The sequence below is a fragment of the Manis pentadactyla genome, chromosome 4 (genome assembly GCF_030020395.1).
Source record: "Manis pentadactyla isolate mManPen7 chromosome 4, mManPen7.hap1, whole genome shotgun sequence".
Classification (NCBI taxonomy): Eukaryota; Metazoa; Chordata; class Mammalia; order Pholidota; family Manidae; genus Manis; species Manis pentadactyla.
In genome coordinates, this window is record NC_080022.1 from 99,018,007 (window position 1) to 99,036,554 (window position 18,548).

Sequence of the window (18,548 nt, forward strand, 5' to 3'; positions counted from 1 at the left end):
CTCTTTCAGGATTACTTGTATTAACTATATTTCATATTATATGTGTTTTTTAGGATGTAGCCTCTGTCTCACCTCTCATGCCAGCATCTTTAATCCTCTCCTCTTTCTATACTGTTTATATCTTGGCATTTTTCATCAGAGACAGGAAATATTAAACATGACACTTGTACTATGTCCTTCTCTCAAACACATCTGAAATGGAAAGGGCTGTAATGCCAAAACAGGAATACTCTTAGTGTAATTTACTGTATTAAAGATACCATGTATTTATTAAAACAGTGTGTACTTAGAACCTTCAATATTTAACTATGATTCTATCAGATTATTTATGACATGCCCCATGAAACTGATTACACACACTGGGGCATCTGGGTAAAACTCTGGACTATCAATACTAGGTACCTACAGGGCAAGACCAGATTGTAAGGCAGACCCCCTATGCCATCCTAAGCAATATGGACTTTATTCTGTGAGCACTAAGGAAGCATTAAGGTTTTTTAAATCCAGCAAATGACACACTTAATACCTCCTATATGCCATTTATACTACTTCTTTCAGAGCACAGCCTTTCAGAAGCATTTAGTGAAAGAGGCCAATTACCAAAATGATTCCCTAAGTAAACCTGTAGCTGGCATAAAAGAAGTTACTGGAACTTTGTCATGAATCTGCCCTTGAAGCGTTTGAGCTATGTACAAAGACAAAGAAGTTCCCAATTTCACATGCATGATTTAATGTTCCTTTATAAGATAAATTTTTAGAGGAAAACTTAAGAGCTACAGAAGTTGTGCTTCTAATAGTCACCCCCTTATGGATCACCGACTTCGTTTCAGGCACATATTTCATTTAACCATTGTGACAACCTTAGAAGGCGAATTTAGCTTCCGCATAATCACATGGTTAATACGAGACAAAGCTGGGATTTCAAGTCTGGTTTGTCTGAACTCAGCCTCTAACAACCTGCCCCTCTAAGCCTGGTGTGCTCAAGCTGCTTCAACGACAATGAAAGTATCACCTTGAATGATAAAGACAAAGAGATTTATCTTTAATAGTTTGTAGAAAGGGATACCAGCGGCTTTCCTCATACTCTCCTAGTTTTCTTCCTACCTACATGGAAAAGGGAACGCTGCATGCTGCTGCCACCTGGTGGGGATATTTCTATCGTACAAAAACAGGCTTTGACTCTTTGAAAGGAACCAACCCTCTCTGTGACTCTTAAGGATCCAAATTAGGAAGTGACAAAAGCTCATAGCATCTTCTCTGAGGCCTGCTTTCCTAGGCTGAGACAACTTGTGCCTGTTCACGAGTCATGCCTGCTGGGCCTGTGGCTGCCCCTACGCACCCTCGTGAAATCAGCGAATCAACACCTTGCCAGCAGTTTCTGAGACTTCTCCCCATCGCACGCGAGCGCCTCCAGCCTCTTGTCCATCCCTTAACACTGCATTTGGAAAGTCTGCTTTGCAGCATGATAATAGCACCTAAGCTCTCTGAGTCTGCTTTCTCAGCATCAGATGAAACACTGTCTGTAAAGCACACAGCAGCCTGAGTTTTCTCAGCTACTTCTGTTGAGTAATTTGTCTTATCTCTCTGGTTCCTTTAAGGTCATGGAGGAGCCTGGTTCCTGAACTATCCCCACTGTGCTCAGCGTAGTGGTCTCCACTCACAATAATCAGTCAAAATGATGCACCCAGGAATGGAAAGGGGGGAGCAGTCACACACAAGACTCTGCCCCCATTAGGGTTATATGAACACCTTCTCTTCAAGGTACTAGATGTGCTTGGAGACATAGCATTGGCGTCATTCCGTGACAAATGCATTTCTTTCAAACTTCAGCAAAACATGTGTGTTGTGCACATCCTTATGGGAAATGATCAGAGTCTAAAAGACCACTGTCATGGCCAGTTGTTCATATCACAGTATTCATGAAGAGTTTAAAGAGTTGGGGGGAGGGGAGCTCAGCAGGCCTTATTAGAATCTTATGAACTGAAAATTTTCAAATTCCTGGCTCATGGTTATCAGGTCTGACCCAGGGCACCTGGTGGAAAGGGAGCGCAAAGAAGACAAGGAATTGGATGGAGGTGCTCAGTCCTAGGGGCCCCTGATCTGAGCTTGTAAGTAGGCATTGAGACCTTGCTGCAATGCTTATATAAGTGTTTGCCAACCACCAAGGACTTTGTTTTATGTACTGAAGCCATTTCTGAGGGCTTGTGGACTGAGCCATCTGAGGAAGGTGTAGGGGGAAAAGCCTTTAGTTTTGCCAACAACAGACTATGATCATGAAACCTAGTACCCTCAGATTGGGTATTCCAAGGTAGATTGCAGGAGTTTGTGTGTGATATAATTTTTCAGTTATTAATTCATAACTATCCATAATTATTATGGTACAATTATAAGTACTTAAGTTAATGAAGCACTTAGCAAGCACTCACACTGGGCAGTGGCAGGTGAGGTCTGGGTGGGCTGTAACTTCAGTGCTCACTGCTAATCTGGCATCTTTTGTTGTGTCCCATCATCCCACATCCAGCGGTTAGCACAAGGTCCTCTCCAAAGGTATAGTGTCCCCTCCAGGAGTCATGGTTTCCCTTCCAAAGATAACAGTGAAATTTGGAGAAGGTGGGGACCATATTGCAGTGAAGAATCGAGGGTGAGTGTCAAAGGAAAGCAGCAGAAAATTGTCCTTATTCCCCATATAGAGGACCCCAATTCAGGGCAATTAAATCTAGGAACTTAAGTAAACCACTTCCAGTCATTTCCAGTAAACTCCGAGCTAAAGCCATGGATAAAAATGTCCCAACTTGAGGACTTGCTCTAAATTCTGCAGGCAGAATTCCTACCTTTCAACTGCTGCTTATTGCCTCCCAACCACTCAGGGTCCGCAGAGTGGTCGGCACTGAGCCATACCTGGGAGACAGGCATGGGGCAGAGCTGTGCTCTAGGTGACAGCTTCCAGCACCAAGATTCTAGACACTGGTTTGAGCTCACATCTAATATTCTAGCCGTTCTTCCTGTTAAGGTAACCTCTATCTTCACCAAGAAATGTCAAAGAAAATTTGTCCTAATCTACCACTAATCATAATAAGTCTATCAGAGTAAAATACTGGATATTTTATATATCCTATTTCAACAAGCCTTGCAATAATACCAGGGGTTATATTGGATTTTGTCAGCCACAAACTTCTTCAGGCAAAAATCTATTTAAAGCATTATACCAAAAATTGAATCTACCTATCCCAATTTAATTAGACCACTGAAACAGAGCATGTGGTTTCCTGGAGTAATAATTCTTATGATGGCCTCATACATAGTTTGTGGAGGAAAGCAGATAACTGTCTCATAAAGTTATTATCTCCAGAAACACCACGCTTCTTCTTTTTGTTATAAGTATGGTTAGAAATGTATATGGTGGGAACTGCTGAAATCCTTACTTATGGTCTGCATCAAAAGTGGCCACGATATGAAACTTTGCCTAAGTATTCTTCTGTACTAAGTAGTTGACCTGCATAGATTCCTTTGTATTCGATGAACATTCAAACATTGGATCCTTGATAATCCTTAAAGCTAGTTGAAATTCTGCCTTCGTTCTAAATATTACCATCATACAAGTTGTCATACAACATATAACACATGGCATATAAACAGTCTATCTTTGACTATGCTATGTTAGAATTGACTTTAATGAAAAGTTGACGAATTTGCATCAGTCAGGATGTGGATGGGCCCAGTTGTGTCATATATGAGTAACACGGACAGGAGATATGATGTGAAAAGTTTCTTTCTGGGACTACACTGGAATCTTTATTGAATGTTTTTTTTAAAGATATGATCAATTTTTTTCTCTTAGCCTCTTACCTCAGATCCATGGATTTACTTGAGGGTCACATATTTCGTGGATTTCTTTTTTTATTTTTTATTTTTATTTATTTATTTATTTTGTTGTCATTAATCTACAATTACATGAAGAATATTATGTTTACTAGGTTCCCCCCTTCACCAAATCCCCCCCACAAACCCCATTACAGTACTGTCCATCAGCGTAGTAAGATGCTGTAGAATCACTACTTGTCTTCTCTGTGTTGCACAGCCCTCCCCATGCCCCCCCCAACATTATACATGCTAATCGTAATGTCCCCTTTCTTTTTCCCCACCCTTATCCCTCCCTTTCTCCCCAGTCCCTTTCTCTTTGGTAACTGTTAGTCCATTCTTAGGTTCTGTGATTCTGCTGCTGTTTTGTTCCTTCAGTCTTTCTTTGTTCCTATAGTCTTTGGGTTTGAGGTGAGTCTCTTGTAAGCAGCATAGAGATGGGGCTTGCTTTTTTATCCATTCTATTATTCTGTGTCTTTTGATTGGTGCATTCAGTCCATTTACATTTAGGGTGATTACTGAAAGATATGTACTTATTGCCATTGCAGGCTTTAGATTCGTGGTTGCCAAAGGTTCAAGGTTAGCTTCTTTAATATCTTACTGTCTAACTTAACTCACTTATGGAGCTATTTTAAACACTGTCTGGTCATTCTTTATTTTTCTCCCTTCTTATTCCTCCTCCTCCATTCTTTATATGTTGGTTGTTTTATTCTGTGCTCTTTTGTCCTTCCTTTAACTGCTTTTGTGGGTAGTTGATTTTATTTTTTGCCTTTATTTAGTATTTGGTTGGTCTGCTTTCTTTGCTGTGACTTTATTTTCTCTGGTGACATCTATTTAGTCTTAGAAGTGCTCCCATCTAGAGCAGTCCCTCTAAAATACCCTGTAGAGGTGGTTTGTGGGAGGCAAATTCCCTCAACTTTTGCTTGTCTGGGAATTTTTTAATCCCTCCTTCATATTTAAATGATAGTCATGCTGGATACAGTATTCTTGGTTCAAGGCCCTTCTCTTTCATTGCATTAAATACTTCATGCCATTCTCTTCTGGCCTGTAAGGTTTCTGTTGAGAAGTCTGATGATAGCCTGATGGATTTTCCTTTGTAAGTGACCTTTTTCCTCTCTCTAGCTGCCTTTAAAACTCTGTCCTTGTCCTTGATCTTTGCCATTTTAATTATGATGTGTCTTGGTGTTGTCCTCCTTGGGTCCTTTCTGTTGGGAGTTCTGTGTATTTCCATTGTCTGTTCGATTATTTCCTCCCCCAGTTTTGGGAAGTTTTCAGCAATTATTTCTTCAAATACTCTTTCTATTCCTTTCTCTCTCTTCTTCTTCTTCTTCTGGTACCCCTATAATGCAGATGTTGTTCCTTTTGGATTGGTCACACAGTTCTCTTAATATTGTTTCATTCCTGGAGATCCTTTTATCTCTCTCTGTATCAGCTTCTATGCGTTCCTGTTCTCTGGTTTCTATTCCATCAATGGCCTCTTGCATCTTATCCATTCTGTTCATAAATCCTTCCAGAGATTGTTTTATTTCTGTAATCTCCCTCCAGACATCTGTAATCTTCCTCCGGACTTCATCCCTTAGCTCTTGCATATTTCTCTGCAGCTCCATCAGCATGGTTATGAGCTTTATTTTTAATTCTTTTTCAGGAAGACTGGTTTGATCTATCTCCTTCTCAGGGTTTGCCTCTGTGATCTTCATCTGTATCAATTTCTTCTGCCTTTTCATGGCGATAGATATATTTGTGGGGAGCTGGCGCATGTGTTGGGTTAGAGAAAGTCCCTTCTTGCCAGTTTATGGCCCTCCTCTCCTGGGAGAACAGTGGCCTCTAGTGGCTTGTGCTGGGCAGCGGCGTGCAGAAGGGGCTTCTGACATTGCCTGGCCGCTATGGAGTTTGCTTAGCTCTGCAGTTGCTGTGGGCGTGGCCTGCCTCAGGCTGCTTCTCCAATATGGCGGAGCTGCGTCAGAGGGGGAACAGGTGGGAGGCTGTTTATCGCAGTGAGGGGCCTCCGAGCTGTGCTGTGGGGGTTCGGGCACCCAGAGTTCCCTGGGATTTCCAGCTGCTGGGCTAAGTGTCCTGGGACGGTTCCATCCAGCTGTGAGGTCCCTGTCCCTTTAAGACTTTCAAAAAGCACCCACTTTTCTTTGTCCCAGGGGCACCGGCTGTGGGGACTGGCTCACAGGTCTTACTGTCCTGTTTCCCTAGTATCCAGCACCCCATGCATGCACTGTGTGTCTGCGCTCTGGTGCAGACGGCTAGGGCTGGCTATTTAGCAGTCCTGGGCTCCCTCTCCCTCCTTGCTCTGACTCCTCTCCTCCCGCCGGGAGCTGGGGTGTGGGGCTCTCGGGTCCCGCTGAGCCGGGGCTTGTATCTTACCCCCTTCACAAGGCACTGGGTTCTCGTGGGTGTGGATGTAGTCTGGCTGTTGTCCTGTGTCTTCTGGTCTCTCTTTTAGGATTAGTTGTATTTGTTGTATTTTCAAAAATATATATGGTTTTGGGAGGAGATTTCCGCTGCTCTACTCACACAACCATCTTGGTTCTCTCAGCTCCTTGATTTCTTTTCCTTCATATGTTCACTGTATAGTCTTGAGGCTTCCTTCTAATTCTCAAGCCAAGTACAGTTATTTTAAAGGCCATGTTTGATAACTCCATCTCTGGACTTTCTTTGGGTTTATTGTTACACTTTCTTTGGTCTGTTTGTTTGAGGTATTGCTTTATATTGAATGGCAAGCATTTTCCATGAAAAATTATACCAGTTAGTGGAGGCCCTGGATGATGCTATATTCACGATGACCTACTCTGCAGCTCATAGTGAAGTATGGAGTAAGGGTAGAAGCAGACCACCTCAATGCAGTCAGGAGCTAAGCAGATACGAAGCTGGACTTGAGGGTTTTTGACAGATGATCTATTTCTTCTTTACCCTCGTTCCTAGGGTTTATCTCTTTAGGGTCCCAACTAAAAGACCAGGGTGATCTCCAGGCTCCCCTCCAGCACTACCGGCCTATTTTTTGCTCACTGGCCTTCCAAAGTTCTGCTCAAATCCTCTTCTTCACAGCAGCTTTTTAATTAGAAATGTTACTGGGAAGAGCAGTACCCACTGCTGGGCTTGCTGTTCAGCCTCCCCCTCTCCCTGGGACCATTTCCCTCATGATCCCTCTTCCTTGGTATACCTATGACATCTCCAAACACCGAGGTTTAGTCCAGCTTTCCTATCTCTTCTCAGCTGGAGGATTAGTCTGAAGCAAACCAGTCTCCAAAGAGGGAAAGGGTGGCCATATTTTCAAAGTACTTTGTAACATATGTTTTATGTCACTAACAATGTAAACAATGATTTGAAAAACACTGTGGGTACCTAAAAATATTATCACACAAAATATTAATGAAAGTGAAAATCATCAAATCAATACTAACATTTCTTTGTATTTTTTTTTTACAAAGCAGTACTGAAATTCTATTTTGAGTAACAATTCTTGGAGTAAATGACATAATGATATTGAGGCCATTGTTTCATTCCAATTAAGCTTTGTTTCTCATACAACCTGCTACTATATTTCTGAGTTGTTTTTTGCATCTTTTCTTATAAAATACCTTTTCACTATTATTGTATACAGGTCAAGGCCAAGCCATTATCTTTGTAGAGTCCAGCAGAACATTGGAATGTTATGTAAGAGATGAGGCAATTGACTATGGGCAGTGCTCTGCAGGGCGCCAGCTTCCCTGGCCCATTGAACAGAGGCATCCCTTCAATAAATTTTAACGAACAAAATGCTTCCCCAAGCTTCCAAAAATCCGCTAGGACTCAGAGTCACCTTTTACGGAAACCCTGCCTTCCACCTGTAAAAATCGTCCCTGCAGACAGTGCAGCCCAAGGTCTGTGCAGACCCCAGGGTCATGCTTAGAGGCCAAAAGGTAGACCAGTCCCACCGTGTGTGCTGTTGCCTCCCACACCTGACCACTCCTAAAGACGTCCTAAAATCCGGTGGAAACATGTCAGGGCTGATACCCAGGACAAAGGTAACCCAGACGACACACACCCCGACTTTCCTCTTGGGTCAGGAGGGCAGTGCTCCTGCGCTGCCCGGATATGATACTCGGTAATACCAACCTCCTGTATGGTCACCCGCCAGTTTCCAGGCACCGACCTGCTTTAATCCTCTTCTCCTAAAGCTCTCCACCACCTTCTAAAGAGGAGTTGTGATTCCCAATTCAGAGGCCAGGAAACAGGGACTTACGCTTCAAGTGACAGCCCACCATCTGAAAACTATGAAGCACTGGTGTGATTCCTCGGCACTCTCACTGCTGCACTCCAGGCTTCCAGCCATTTAAAGAGTGGGGCCCGCTTCAGAGTAGAAGGGGGCAACCGAGTAGGAAGCGCTGGAGCAAAAAGAAAGTTGAGCGTAAGGGGGGCTTAATAACGGAGCCGTCTAGGCTCCACGTGTCCCATGCCCCTGCTCTGGGGGCAGCCACAGGCCCTCCCTGCAGGCGGCCGCGTTTTCCTAAGTCCCGGTCTAGGCAGTCCGTATCTCGGGGGTCTCTGAACCCCCGTGTCCCTCCCTCCCCAGCAGCGCATTCCGCTGAACCAGCTTCCAAACCCTCTGCTCACCTCCCACTCCCGCGACCCCTACAGCGGCTAGTGCGGCAGCCGTCCCGCAGCGCCCGCCGCAGAGTGCACAGCGCGCTGGCCGCGGAGCTGGGGTTCTGGCTCGGAGTCCCCGGGAGCGCTCGTGGCTGCGCAGGCGCGGAACCAGCCGGCCGGCAGCGAGCTACAGCTGAGGTGCCGCAGCGCGTCTGGGTTCCCGTGGCAACGCGGTACACAGACGCTTGGGAGCTGCGCGCGCCGTGTGCTTCCGCATAGCTGGTAAGGGGACTGAGCTAGAGGATTCGAGACTGGAGGAGAGGGGGATAATGGGGCGCTGGGAACAACGGGAATGGGGGGCAGGTAGACCCTCCAAGACGTTCGCTCTGGTTTTTGTTAGGAGCTTGGTGGGGCCTAGTCCTCTGCTTGCCTTCCCATACCCCCAAAGTGCTGACTTAGACCTGGGGACCACCCCTCATGTGGAGTTTCTCTTTCTTGAACTTTAGAGATGGAGCCTGTTAACATCCCTTTTGGGACATGTCAGCAGAGGAAGCTCTTTCCTCACTTCCATCCCCCAAACTTCTTGGGGAACAAGTTTCTCCCTCTTAGGGGAGTGCCCCACAGAGGGCCTGGATGCTACATAGCAGACGATGTGAGTATTCACCTTCCCCTCGTGGGGCTCAGTTCCAGACTCCCTAAGGTTGCCCTAGTTTGTGGAAGAAAAGCTCTATGGGATTTGTGATCTTTGGGGTCGCAACACAAGAAGGAGCCCTGGACCTCTGAAACCAGAAGTCAGGGCCAATGTCAGAAATTAAAGGACCTCTTCTCTGCTCTGCATCTCCACCAAATGCGAGCCTTTGCTACGTATAACCCTCAGTATAGTCCCCTCTCCACTGGCATCTCCAAAGGCCTGTGAAGCAATGCCACTTACCGTCTCATTATTCCCAGCTGGACTGTACTCTGTGGTGAGGTCAGGTTATCAGATAACATAATCACACTGGCAGTTACACTTGAGCACATTCAGCTCTGGGCCTCAGAGGACTGGGTTCACTGGAATGCATAGAAATGTCATTTACTCTACCTGGGCAGCTATGCTCCTTGGCTGACTTACCTGTGCTATTTATGTAATTTTCTGGATGGCCTTGCACAGAGGTATCAAAAAAGAAAGAGGCACTTTAGCAGAAATGGTTAAGAACATTCTAAGTTAAGTCTCTTTTGATCACTGTAAGGTCCTTTATGTGTTTGTGTGTTTGATTGATTTTTGTCTTTGTTTTGTCATATACCACTGAAGAAGTATGGCTTGGCATACAATCTCTCTAAGATCCCGACCAGCAGAAGAGGATATGCTTTTGGAGCCAGAACAGCACTGAGGTTTACGCCAATCAACAAGGTTAACACTGGCAGATGTGCATAGGTTTTTGTGTGACCTGTCTTGCTGCATGTATTTGCATGGAGAGCAAAGGGCAGAGAGTGGGTGGTTACCTATAGAATATGTCCTGAAATTGAAGAAGAAGGGTATTTAGCAAAAGTTTTGGGGAAGCCTATCTGAAAACTTGGATGTTAGCATTGCAAATGTGTGTGTGAGTGTCCTGGGAGAGTGGAAACAATTCCTGGGAGAAATGGTACCAAGGCAGGGCTTTGTGCTGAGACACCTGAGGTTAAAGTACTGGAAGTTCTATTTATATGCATCCTATTATCTTGTCAGTTAAAAATCAAATTCCAACTTTTCTACCCTTTCTGTGGTTGGATTTCAAGTGTGGAAGTCTTCAGAATAGGATCCTCATCTCTTGCTGGACACTTTCCTGACACGCTCAAGGAGTAGGCATACTGGCTCCAGCAATCTCTCTGATGGGATGGTAGGGGCGTAGTTTCAACAAGTTACCCTAGTCCTCCCCCTGTCCAGCTCTGCTCCTACACACCAGGCGTTATGTATTCATATGTAGTGGAGCCAACCCTCATCTTGGTTTTCTCCCTACCTTAGGCCCCTTTCCATAGCTTGAGGTGGTTGAACCCTAACTGATAGATGAACAGGAAGAGGATGATTCTGTTTATCTGCTTAGAAAGCTTTGCATGTGTACATCTATCTATCACCCTCTGACATACTGATCTTTTTCTTGGAAACAGGATATGATGCCTTCCCCAGGCATGTACCAGACAGTTAATCCTCAGGAGCAAAAACACAAACAAAATTTTGCTCCATTTAATGCCTCATTGCCTCGATTTAGGATATACTCGAAGGACAGTTATCACCCCGGGTATGTCTCCTCTTTTCTTGTGCGTTTCAAAAAAGAGCCATAGGGAAAGGAGCACAAAGAGGGGCTGCACCCAAACCATGCCAGCTGAATAAGAATCACCCAGCTTTAACGATCCAACCTCTTACCTCCTAGATCTCTGGCATGATACAATTGTAAATCATGCTGATTCCTTCAAAAAATAATTATGAATGTGCCAGGCAGTTTTGTAGGTTCCAGAGATTGTGCATTAAGCCCATCACATAAGGATCTTAATTTGTTGATGCCTACGGTCTATAATAGTCCAGACAGTCAAGAAGCAAATAAACAAGAAAACATTGATAATAATAATAATGAGAGTGAACAATAATTTCTTAGTCAGACTGACACTCCTGAGAGCGAAAGAGGGCCTTATTCATAAGGACACCAAGACAGTGGCCATAGCTATGACTGTCAGGAGTGAACCCAGCAGAATGGTGCCCTGGTGATGTGCTATGAAGAAAACAAAACAGGATGATGATGTAATGGGGGGGCACTGAGGCTGTTTCGGCAAGTATTGTCCAACAAGGTGTTTCTGGGGAAATGACACTTGTCAGAAATGAGAATGACAAGACAGAGCCAGCCCTGTGAGCATCTGAGGCCAGAGCTTGCCAGGCAGGAGGAAAGGCAAGGGCAGACTTGGTGAGTTGGGAAGGAATTTGGTATGAGACTAAGAAAAGAAGGCTGGTGTAGTTAGTGTGCATTGAGCAAGGAGGAACGAGGACGGTGGAGGCGGGTGGGGCTGCGTTCGCAGGCCCTGGAGACCAAGGGGCAGCTTCTAAGTGCTTTAGGATGCCATTCAGAATCCATAGGCTTACCTAGAGGGCAAGGGTTGAGGTCTTTTTTTTACAGTGAGAAATCCAAGGCTCAGAGAGTGATCCTTTCTCAAGGTTCCAGTAAGGAAGTGAAAGGGCTGAATCTTGACCCCCATGTGCTCTTCTGTAAGTGTGACTTCCACCAAAGCAGAGTTTATAGCAATGACAGAGTTATGAACAGAGGCAATTGTGGAATAACCCCCTTGTCAACAAAATTGAAGTGGTTCTGCTTTGCTGTCCTCTGTTGCTGACACATTGATTTAACACTGTCCTTTTATCCCTGATTTCAAATTGTGCACAGGGCTCATTCATCAGAAGGGTAGCTTTCTTTTGTCACCTACCACTTCTAGGATCTTTTGGTGTCTTAGTTCAATGATCCTGAGTTGCAGAAATATTTTTTAAGCTAGGGTGAATTTCTGCCCTAATGGAGGTCAAGACTAGATATCTTTAACACATAATTAGAAATACATTAACAGGCAAAGGAGCCCGCTCTTGCCTAACATTGAAGAGCTAATCACTCTGTGCCCTTTGCATGGAGCAAGGCCTAGTTCAGGGACAGCTGAGGCACCAGTGGACTCCTTGCATGGTCACGGACTCATTACATACCATGGTTTGCATTCTTATTTCTAGCCCTGGCACATACAACCCAGAGACAAAGCTACCGCAGAAGATCAGCTGGCCAATGAAATTTGGATCTCCGGACTGGGCTCAGGTTCCCTGTGTACAGAAAAGAACCCTAAAAGTTGAGGTACTCAGGCTGGTTGAGTAGAGCTCTCTGTGTGGTGCTTCATATGTGTGCTGAGTTCTTACCCAGGAGTCTTCTTGGATTTTAAGCAGGAAGTCCTCATTCCCTGGAAATTATGCACACTATGTTCTGTGAACACGCAGAAGGGAATTTGTTCAAGAGTTACCTAACTTCATTAGATTTTTAAATGTGTGTATGGCTGAACACAAGTCACATTTTCTTATATAATCCTCAAATAATGTTACATGGTAGGCACAAGGGAATTATCTCTATGTGATAGAGGAGGAAACTGGGGCTCAGATGAAGAAAGTGACTTGTGCAAGTTGCACAGCTCGACTCTAAGTGCTGTGACTCTTAAACCAGGGGTCTTTCGATCACACCACCTGAGTGTTAGATCATCAGGTGAATGTAGAGCATTCTGGTAAGCCCATGGATTCTGGGGAAGAGTACCTGGCTTCAAATACTAGGTTGTTGTTTAATTGCTGGCTGATCATGGGCAAGTCCCCTAATTTGCCAAAACTCATGTTTCCTTATCTTAATATCAGTATGATAATAGAATCAATTTGATAAGGTTGTAATGTAGAATCAAGATAATATAGAAATGTATTTAATGCAGGACCTAAAACATAAGAAAGGGTCTGTTTTAGCTAGCAATTTCCAGAGGCACCTTTCTTTCCCTAATGGAATTTTGGAGTAATTCTGTAAGTGTTTCTAATTGCCTAATGCACTAACATCATTGTGCTAGGGCCTATGGGTAACATTCAAGAATGAAACACTAATCCCTAAACTTTGTTTTCAAGACATTTACCAGCTATACTTGGAAAAGTACCAAATAGAAAATAATTCCCAGCAAGTTATGCACCAGAGTAAGTTGACAAAGAATATATGTACACACAAATGTATGAGATTCACTAAGGCCAGATTACTATGGAGTTGGGGTTTAACTGGGCCACACACTCATAATGTGCAGCTCTATTTGGCACAGCCAAAAAGACCAAAGGGGAGGGCTTGATTAGAATATTGACCTAGACAATATTCTTTCATTGCAGCTGTCCGCTGACAAAGAATTTAGAAAGCATCGGAACCGTGTGGCCTACCTATGCCTGTTCTACAATTGCAGGGCTGGGAGTACCTTCCTGAGCAACTCCTGTCCACAGCCTCTCCAGGATTGAGGACAGAGCTGCTGTCCTTCCTCTCCATCACTGTGGCCCTCTGGTCTGCCAGCATGGGGCCCAGGGAGGGAGAAGGGGCTCCTAATGTCTAAATGGGAGCATAAACGGTGTGAGAGTATTCTGTCTCCATGTGCTGGTCTGTAGTACGCACGCACAGATGGGTCTGGTGGCCTGTTGAGTGTTCCATTGGGTGGCTTTCTTTAGTGGAAATACTCACGGGCCCCTGCCTCTAGCTTAATTCCCAGGCACCAGTTTTAGTTGTCTGCCACTAGCCCTGGTAAAAGGAAGGTGTTGGTCTGTGCCTACCAAGCATCGGGATAGCTTGCTGGATATGGGGAATACTCAAACATAGAGTAAAATGTTTATGATTTAGGAGATCTTCCAAGCTTCTGAGTTTCTTAGTGTGGAGTGGGGAGGTCCTGACTTGGTTGCCTTTTCCAGATAGTTGTAAACCTCACAGAACCAAAAATTGCTCCTTTCCTATGTCCATTTAGTGTGTCTGTCATCATATACATTGAGTTACTCCCATGTGTCAGGCAGAGGGGCAACCACTGGGACCAGAGAAGAATCAAACTCATCTGCTGGCTTCTTGGGCCTGGCCTGACATAGGAGGAGGTCCCTCCAGAGTGGCTCCCCAGAATGAATTGGGCTGCACCCCCAATCTGATTGACCCCCTGAAACCTTACATGTTAGTTTAGTTGTGTAAAGGTCAGAAATCACAGCAGCCAGATTCAGAGATCTTTTTAGACACTCTGTCTTGAAGGTAGTCCCCTTTCCTCCTACACTAACCAAAATAACTCAAGTTTAGTTTCCTCAGGATGGGCACTAAATGTGGCCTGCCTTATCTTTTATGGGAAGGCCCTGTGGTGCCCACTGAGGCTTCTTAGTCATTACCAGAATGCTGGCAGGGCTCTGTGTCTGGGTGCCAAGGAGTGAGACGCTGCCATGGTGGCCCGAGGAGCTTCAGCCTGCTGCCTCCTGCAGGGCGTCCCCAGGGGACGTTTTGGCTAGTGAGAGCAGCAGCAGGGGCACCACTCCCCAGGGAAAGGTGCTGAGGGGCCTAATTCCTCAGGGGCCAAGGTCTTCTGCAGAAATGATGGTGAGTTTAGTCTACTGGGAATCCAGTTGGAATAATACGGTAATGAGAAAGATTCTCACTGTAGAAACTTCTGCCCCATAAAAGGCCTGTTTCATATGATGATATAATGATTTCTCTTTCCTTGACTAGATGTGTTTGTGAGTTGACTTAAGTCAGGATTAACTCTTATCACCTCTCCCACATCCCTCCCTTCCTCTTCTCCTTTGGAGCCACACACATGAAGGTTTTTTCAGAGGTGATTATTTTGCATCCACTGTTTTTTCTGCCTTAGGATCTTGGGCCCCTGCTTTGGAGTCTAGTGACAGGAAAAAAGACCATGTTTGCTACCTTTGTTTGATGCATATGCTCAAGGTCTTCTCCAGGAAAGGGAACTGTCTTTTCTCACATATGAATCTGATTTGATAAAAGATAGTTTTAAATAGAGTTTCAGTTAACCTTCAGGGTCTCTTAAAATGCTAAATTATTTACACTATTTAAGAAAGTACAAGTGAATACAGAGAATAAAACATGCAGTGCCATATGTATTTTACATCTGGATCTGGTTGGAGGGGCTTACAATATTTTCAGATTTTAATAACTAAAGCCTTACCATAATACTTTTTAGGAGGGTAGAGTTTCTAATGTGATAGATTGATTAATATAATATGTAGATTACATGGAATACTGGAAGGTGTAGTTTCATATGCTGCACAAGGGAACTTTGCCAAAGAAGGATTATACCAGCATTTTAAATGTAAGGCCCACTGTGGCACTTGCAGTTCTGGCAGCAACCATACCCTGGGCACACTAAGAATGGAAGGGCTTGCCTCCTGCAAGACCTTTGTGCTGTCTTCAGGATCACAAGTGCCATCTGCTTTACCAGTATAGAAGCCTCCATGTCCTCCTCTCCGCAGTCACCAACACGTTCTCCACCTCCTCCCCCAACACCTCAGCCTCTCCTCCATTTGCCCCTTCCCCAAGTTCTGCACATGTTTTCTCAGAATTCCTAACCTGTATCTGGCCAATTCAGAGACTCATTAAGCATCAAGACTTCTCAGGAACAGAATATCCTTCTGACACTGTCTTTTGCCATCAGAGAGAAGGAAAGAATGTCTAGTCAGAATCTTCCACCAACACCATGGGGAGCAGTTAGAGTCTCCCAAGGACTTAGGGAAAGTAAAGAGGAGAGTCGGAGCAGAACTCTCACATGGGGAAGCCAACAGCTCACTTCTTTGGTTTGGCTCTAGATGCTGATTTTAGAGCTCAGATGTAAAGGGGTCCTTCATTTCTGCTGAGGTTTCTCAGCCATGATCAGGAGCCTAAGAAAACAGCCAAGGCTCTAGAGCAGAAGCTGCCCCAGGCATGAAGAACATGCATCTTCTAGAGTTGTGTCTCTCCCAGGTGCAGGAGCCTGAGCAACCCCTGCTGAGGGCTGTGGCAGAGCAGAGGAGCCCAGCCAGCAGACTGCTCTTCCCCACACACCTAATCATGTCTCTCCTACTCTAAAACCCATTATGGGTCCCCTTGATTAGAGAATAATGTCCATTTAGCAAGGTCCTGCCTATATAATCCCAACCCGCCTTGGCTGCCTCATTCCCTGTGACCCTCTCCAGGTACCATGTGCTCCAGCCAGGTCACATTTCCTGCTGTTCTACAGTGCACAAGATCTCTCAAGCCTCTGGGCTATTTTTCTGCCTTCTTCTGCATGAGATTTATTTTTTCCCTGTATTCATACTTCAAGATCAGACCTGATTTCCCATGTGATACCTTCCATTCTCAGGCAGGATGCACTGTTACAGCTTTTAAAAAAAATTTTTTTTACTTTTCCTAGGAGGTAGGTTTTTAAACATTATTTTATTATTATTTTTTTGGTATCATTAATCTACAATTACATGAAGAACATTATGTTTACTAGGCTCCCCCCTTCACCAAGTCCCCCCAACATACCCCTTCACAGTTACTGTCCATCAGCGTAGTAAGATGCTGTAGAATCACTACTTGTCTACTCTGTCTTGTAGAGCCCTCCCCGTGACCCCCCACACACTATACATGCTAATTGTAATGCCCCCTTTCTTATTCCCAGCCCTTAACCCTCCCTTCCCACCCATCCTCCCCAGTCCCTTTCCCTTTGGTAACTGTTAATCCATTCATGGGTTCTGTGATTCTGCTGCTGTTTTGTTCCTTCAGTTTTTCTTTGTTCTTATATTCCACATAGGAGTGAAATCATTTGGTACTTGTCTTTCTCTGCTTGGCTTATTTCACTGAACATAATGTCCTCTAGCTCCATCCATGTTGTGGCAAATGGTAGGATTTTGTTTCCTTCTTATGGCTGAATAATATTCCATTGTGTATATGTACCACATCTTCTTTATCAACTCATCCACTGATGGACATTTAGGTTGTCTCCATTTCTTGCCTATTGTAAATAGTGCTGTGATAAACATAGGGGTGCAACTGTCTTTTTCAAACTGGAGTGCTGCATTCTTAGGGTAAATTCCTAGAAGTGGAATTCCTGGGTCAAATGGTATTTCTATTTTCAGCATTTTGAGGAACCTCCATACTGCTTTCCACAATGGTTGAACTAATTTACATTCCCAACAACACTGTAGGAGGGTTCCCCTTTCTCCACAACCTCGCCAACATTTGTTGTTCTTTGTCTTTCAGATGGTAGCGATCCTTACTGGTGTGAGGTGATATCTCATTGCGGTTTTAATTTGCAATTCTCTGATGACAAGCAATGTGGAGCATCTTTTCATGTGTCTGTTGGCCATCTGAATTTCTTCTTTAGAGACCTGTCTGTTCAGCTCCTCTGCCCATTTTTTAATTGGATTATTTGCTTTTTGTTTGTTGAGGTGTGTGAGCTCTTGATATATTTTGGATGTCAACCCTTTATCGGATCTGTCATTTACGAATATATTCTCCCATACTGTAGGGTACCTTTCTGTTCTATCGATGGTGTCCTTTGCTGTACAGAAGCTTTTCAGCTTGACATAGTCCCACCTGTTCATTTTTGCTTTTGTTTCCCTTGCCCAGGGAGATATGTTCATGAAGAAGTCACTCATGTTTATGTCTAAGAGACTTTTGCCTATGTTTTTTTCTAAGAGTTTTATGGTTTCATGACTTACATTCAGGTCTTTGATCCATTTCGAATTTACTTTTGTCTATGGGGTTAGACAGTGATCCAGTTTTATTATCTTACATGTAGCTGTCCAGTTTTGCCAGCACCATCTGTTGAAGAGACCGTCGTTTCCCCATTGTATGTCCATGGCTCCTTTATCAAATATTAATTGACCATATATATTTCGGTTAATGTCTGGAGTCTCTATTCTGTTCCACTGGTCTGTGGCTCTGTTCTTGTGCCAGTACCAAATGGTCTTGATTACTGTGGCTTTGTAGTAGAGCTTGAAGTTGGGGAGTGAGATCCCCCCCACTTTATTTTTCCTTCTCAGGATTACTTTGGCTATTTGGGGTCTTTGGTGTTTCCATATGAATTTTTGAACTATTTGTTCCAGTTCATTGAAGAATGCTGTTGGTAATTTGATAGGGATTGCATCGAATCTGTATATTGCTTTGGGCAGGATGGCCTTTTTGACGATATTAATTCTTCCTAGCCAGGAGCATGGGATGAGTTTCCATTTGCTAGTGTCCTCTTTAATTTCTCTTAAGAGTGTCTTGGAGTTTTCAGGGTATAGGTCTTTCACTTCCTAGGTTAGGTTTATTCCTAGGTATTTTATTCTTTTTGATACTATTGTGAATAGAATTGTTTTCCTGATTTCTCTTTCTATTAGTTCATTGTTAGTGTATAGGAAAGCCACAGATTTCTGTGTTAATTTTGTATCCTGCATATTTGCTGAATTCCAATATTAGTTCTAGTGGTTTTGGAGTGGAGTCTTTAGGGTTCTTTATGTACAATATCATGTCATCTGCAAATAGTGACAGTTTGACTTCTTCTTCACCTATCTGAAGTCCTTGTATTTCTTTGTTTTGTCTAATTGCCGTGGCTAGGACCTCCACTACTATGTTAAGTAACAGTGG

The 18,548-nt window shown here is 44.0% G+C and overlaps 1 protein-coding gene across 1 annotated transcript; it reads left to right on the top strand.

Annotated features, from left to right (window-relative positions):
- The first annotated feature begins 7,226 nt into the window (after positions 1 to 7,226).
- Positions 7,227 to 13,435, top strand: LOC118933942 (ciliary microtubule associated protein 3). The gene is made up of 6 exons (XM_036928915.2): positions 7,227 to 8,715; positions 8,940 to 9,085; positions 9,725 to 9,823; positions 10,558 to 10,688; positions 12,149 to 12,266; positions 13,313 to 13,435. The coding sequence occupies exons 2-6, from the start codon at positions 8,942 to 8,944 to the stop codon at positions 13,433 to 13,435; spliced, it is 615 nt and encodes a 204-aa protein (XP_036784810.2). The 5' UTR covers positions 7,227 to 8,715; positions 8,940 to 8,941.
- The last annotated feature ends 5,113 nt before the right edge of the window (positions 13,436 to 18,548 follow it).

Bases quoted from the DNA above. Each gene is read 5' to 3' on its own strand.
- LOC118933942 (XM_036928915.2), top strand. From the start codon at position 8,942: ATGGAGCCTGTTAACATCCCTTTTGGGACATGTCAGCAGAGGAAGCTC. The intron at 10,689-12,148 runs GTATGTCTCCTC...TCTTATTTCTAG, and splicing joins AAGGACAGTTATCACCCCGG to CCCTGGCACATACAACCCAG. The intron at 12,267-13,312 runs GTACTCAGGCTG...CTTTCATTGCAG, and splicing joins AAAGAACCCTAAAAGTTGAG to CTGTCCGCTGACAAAGAATT.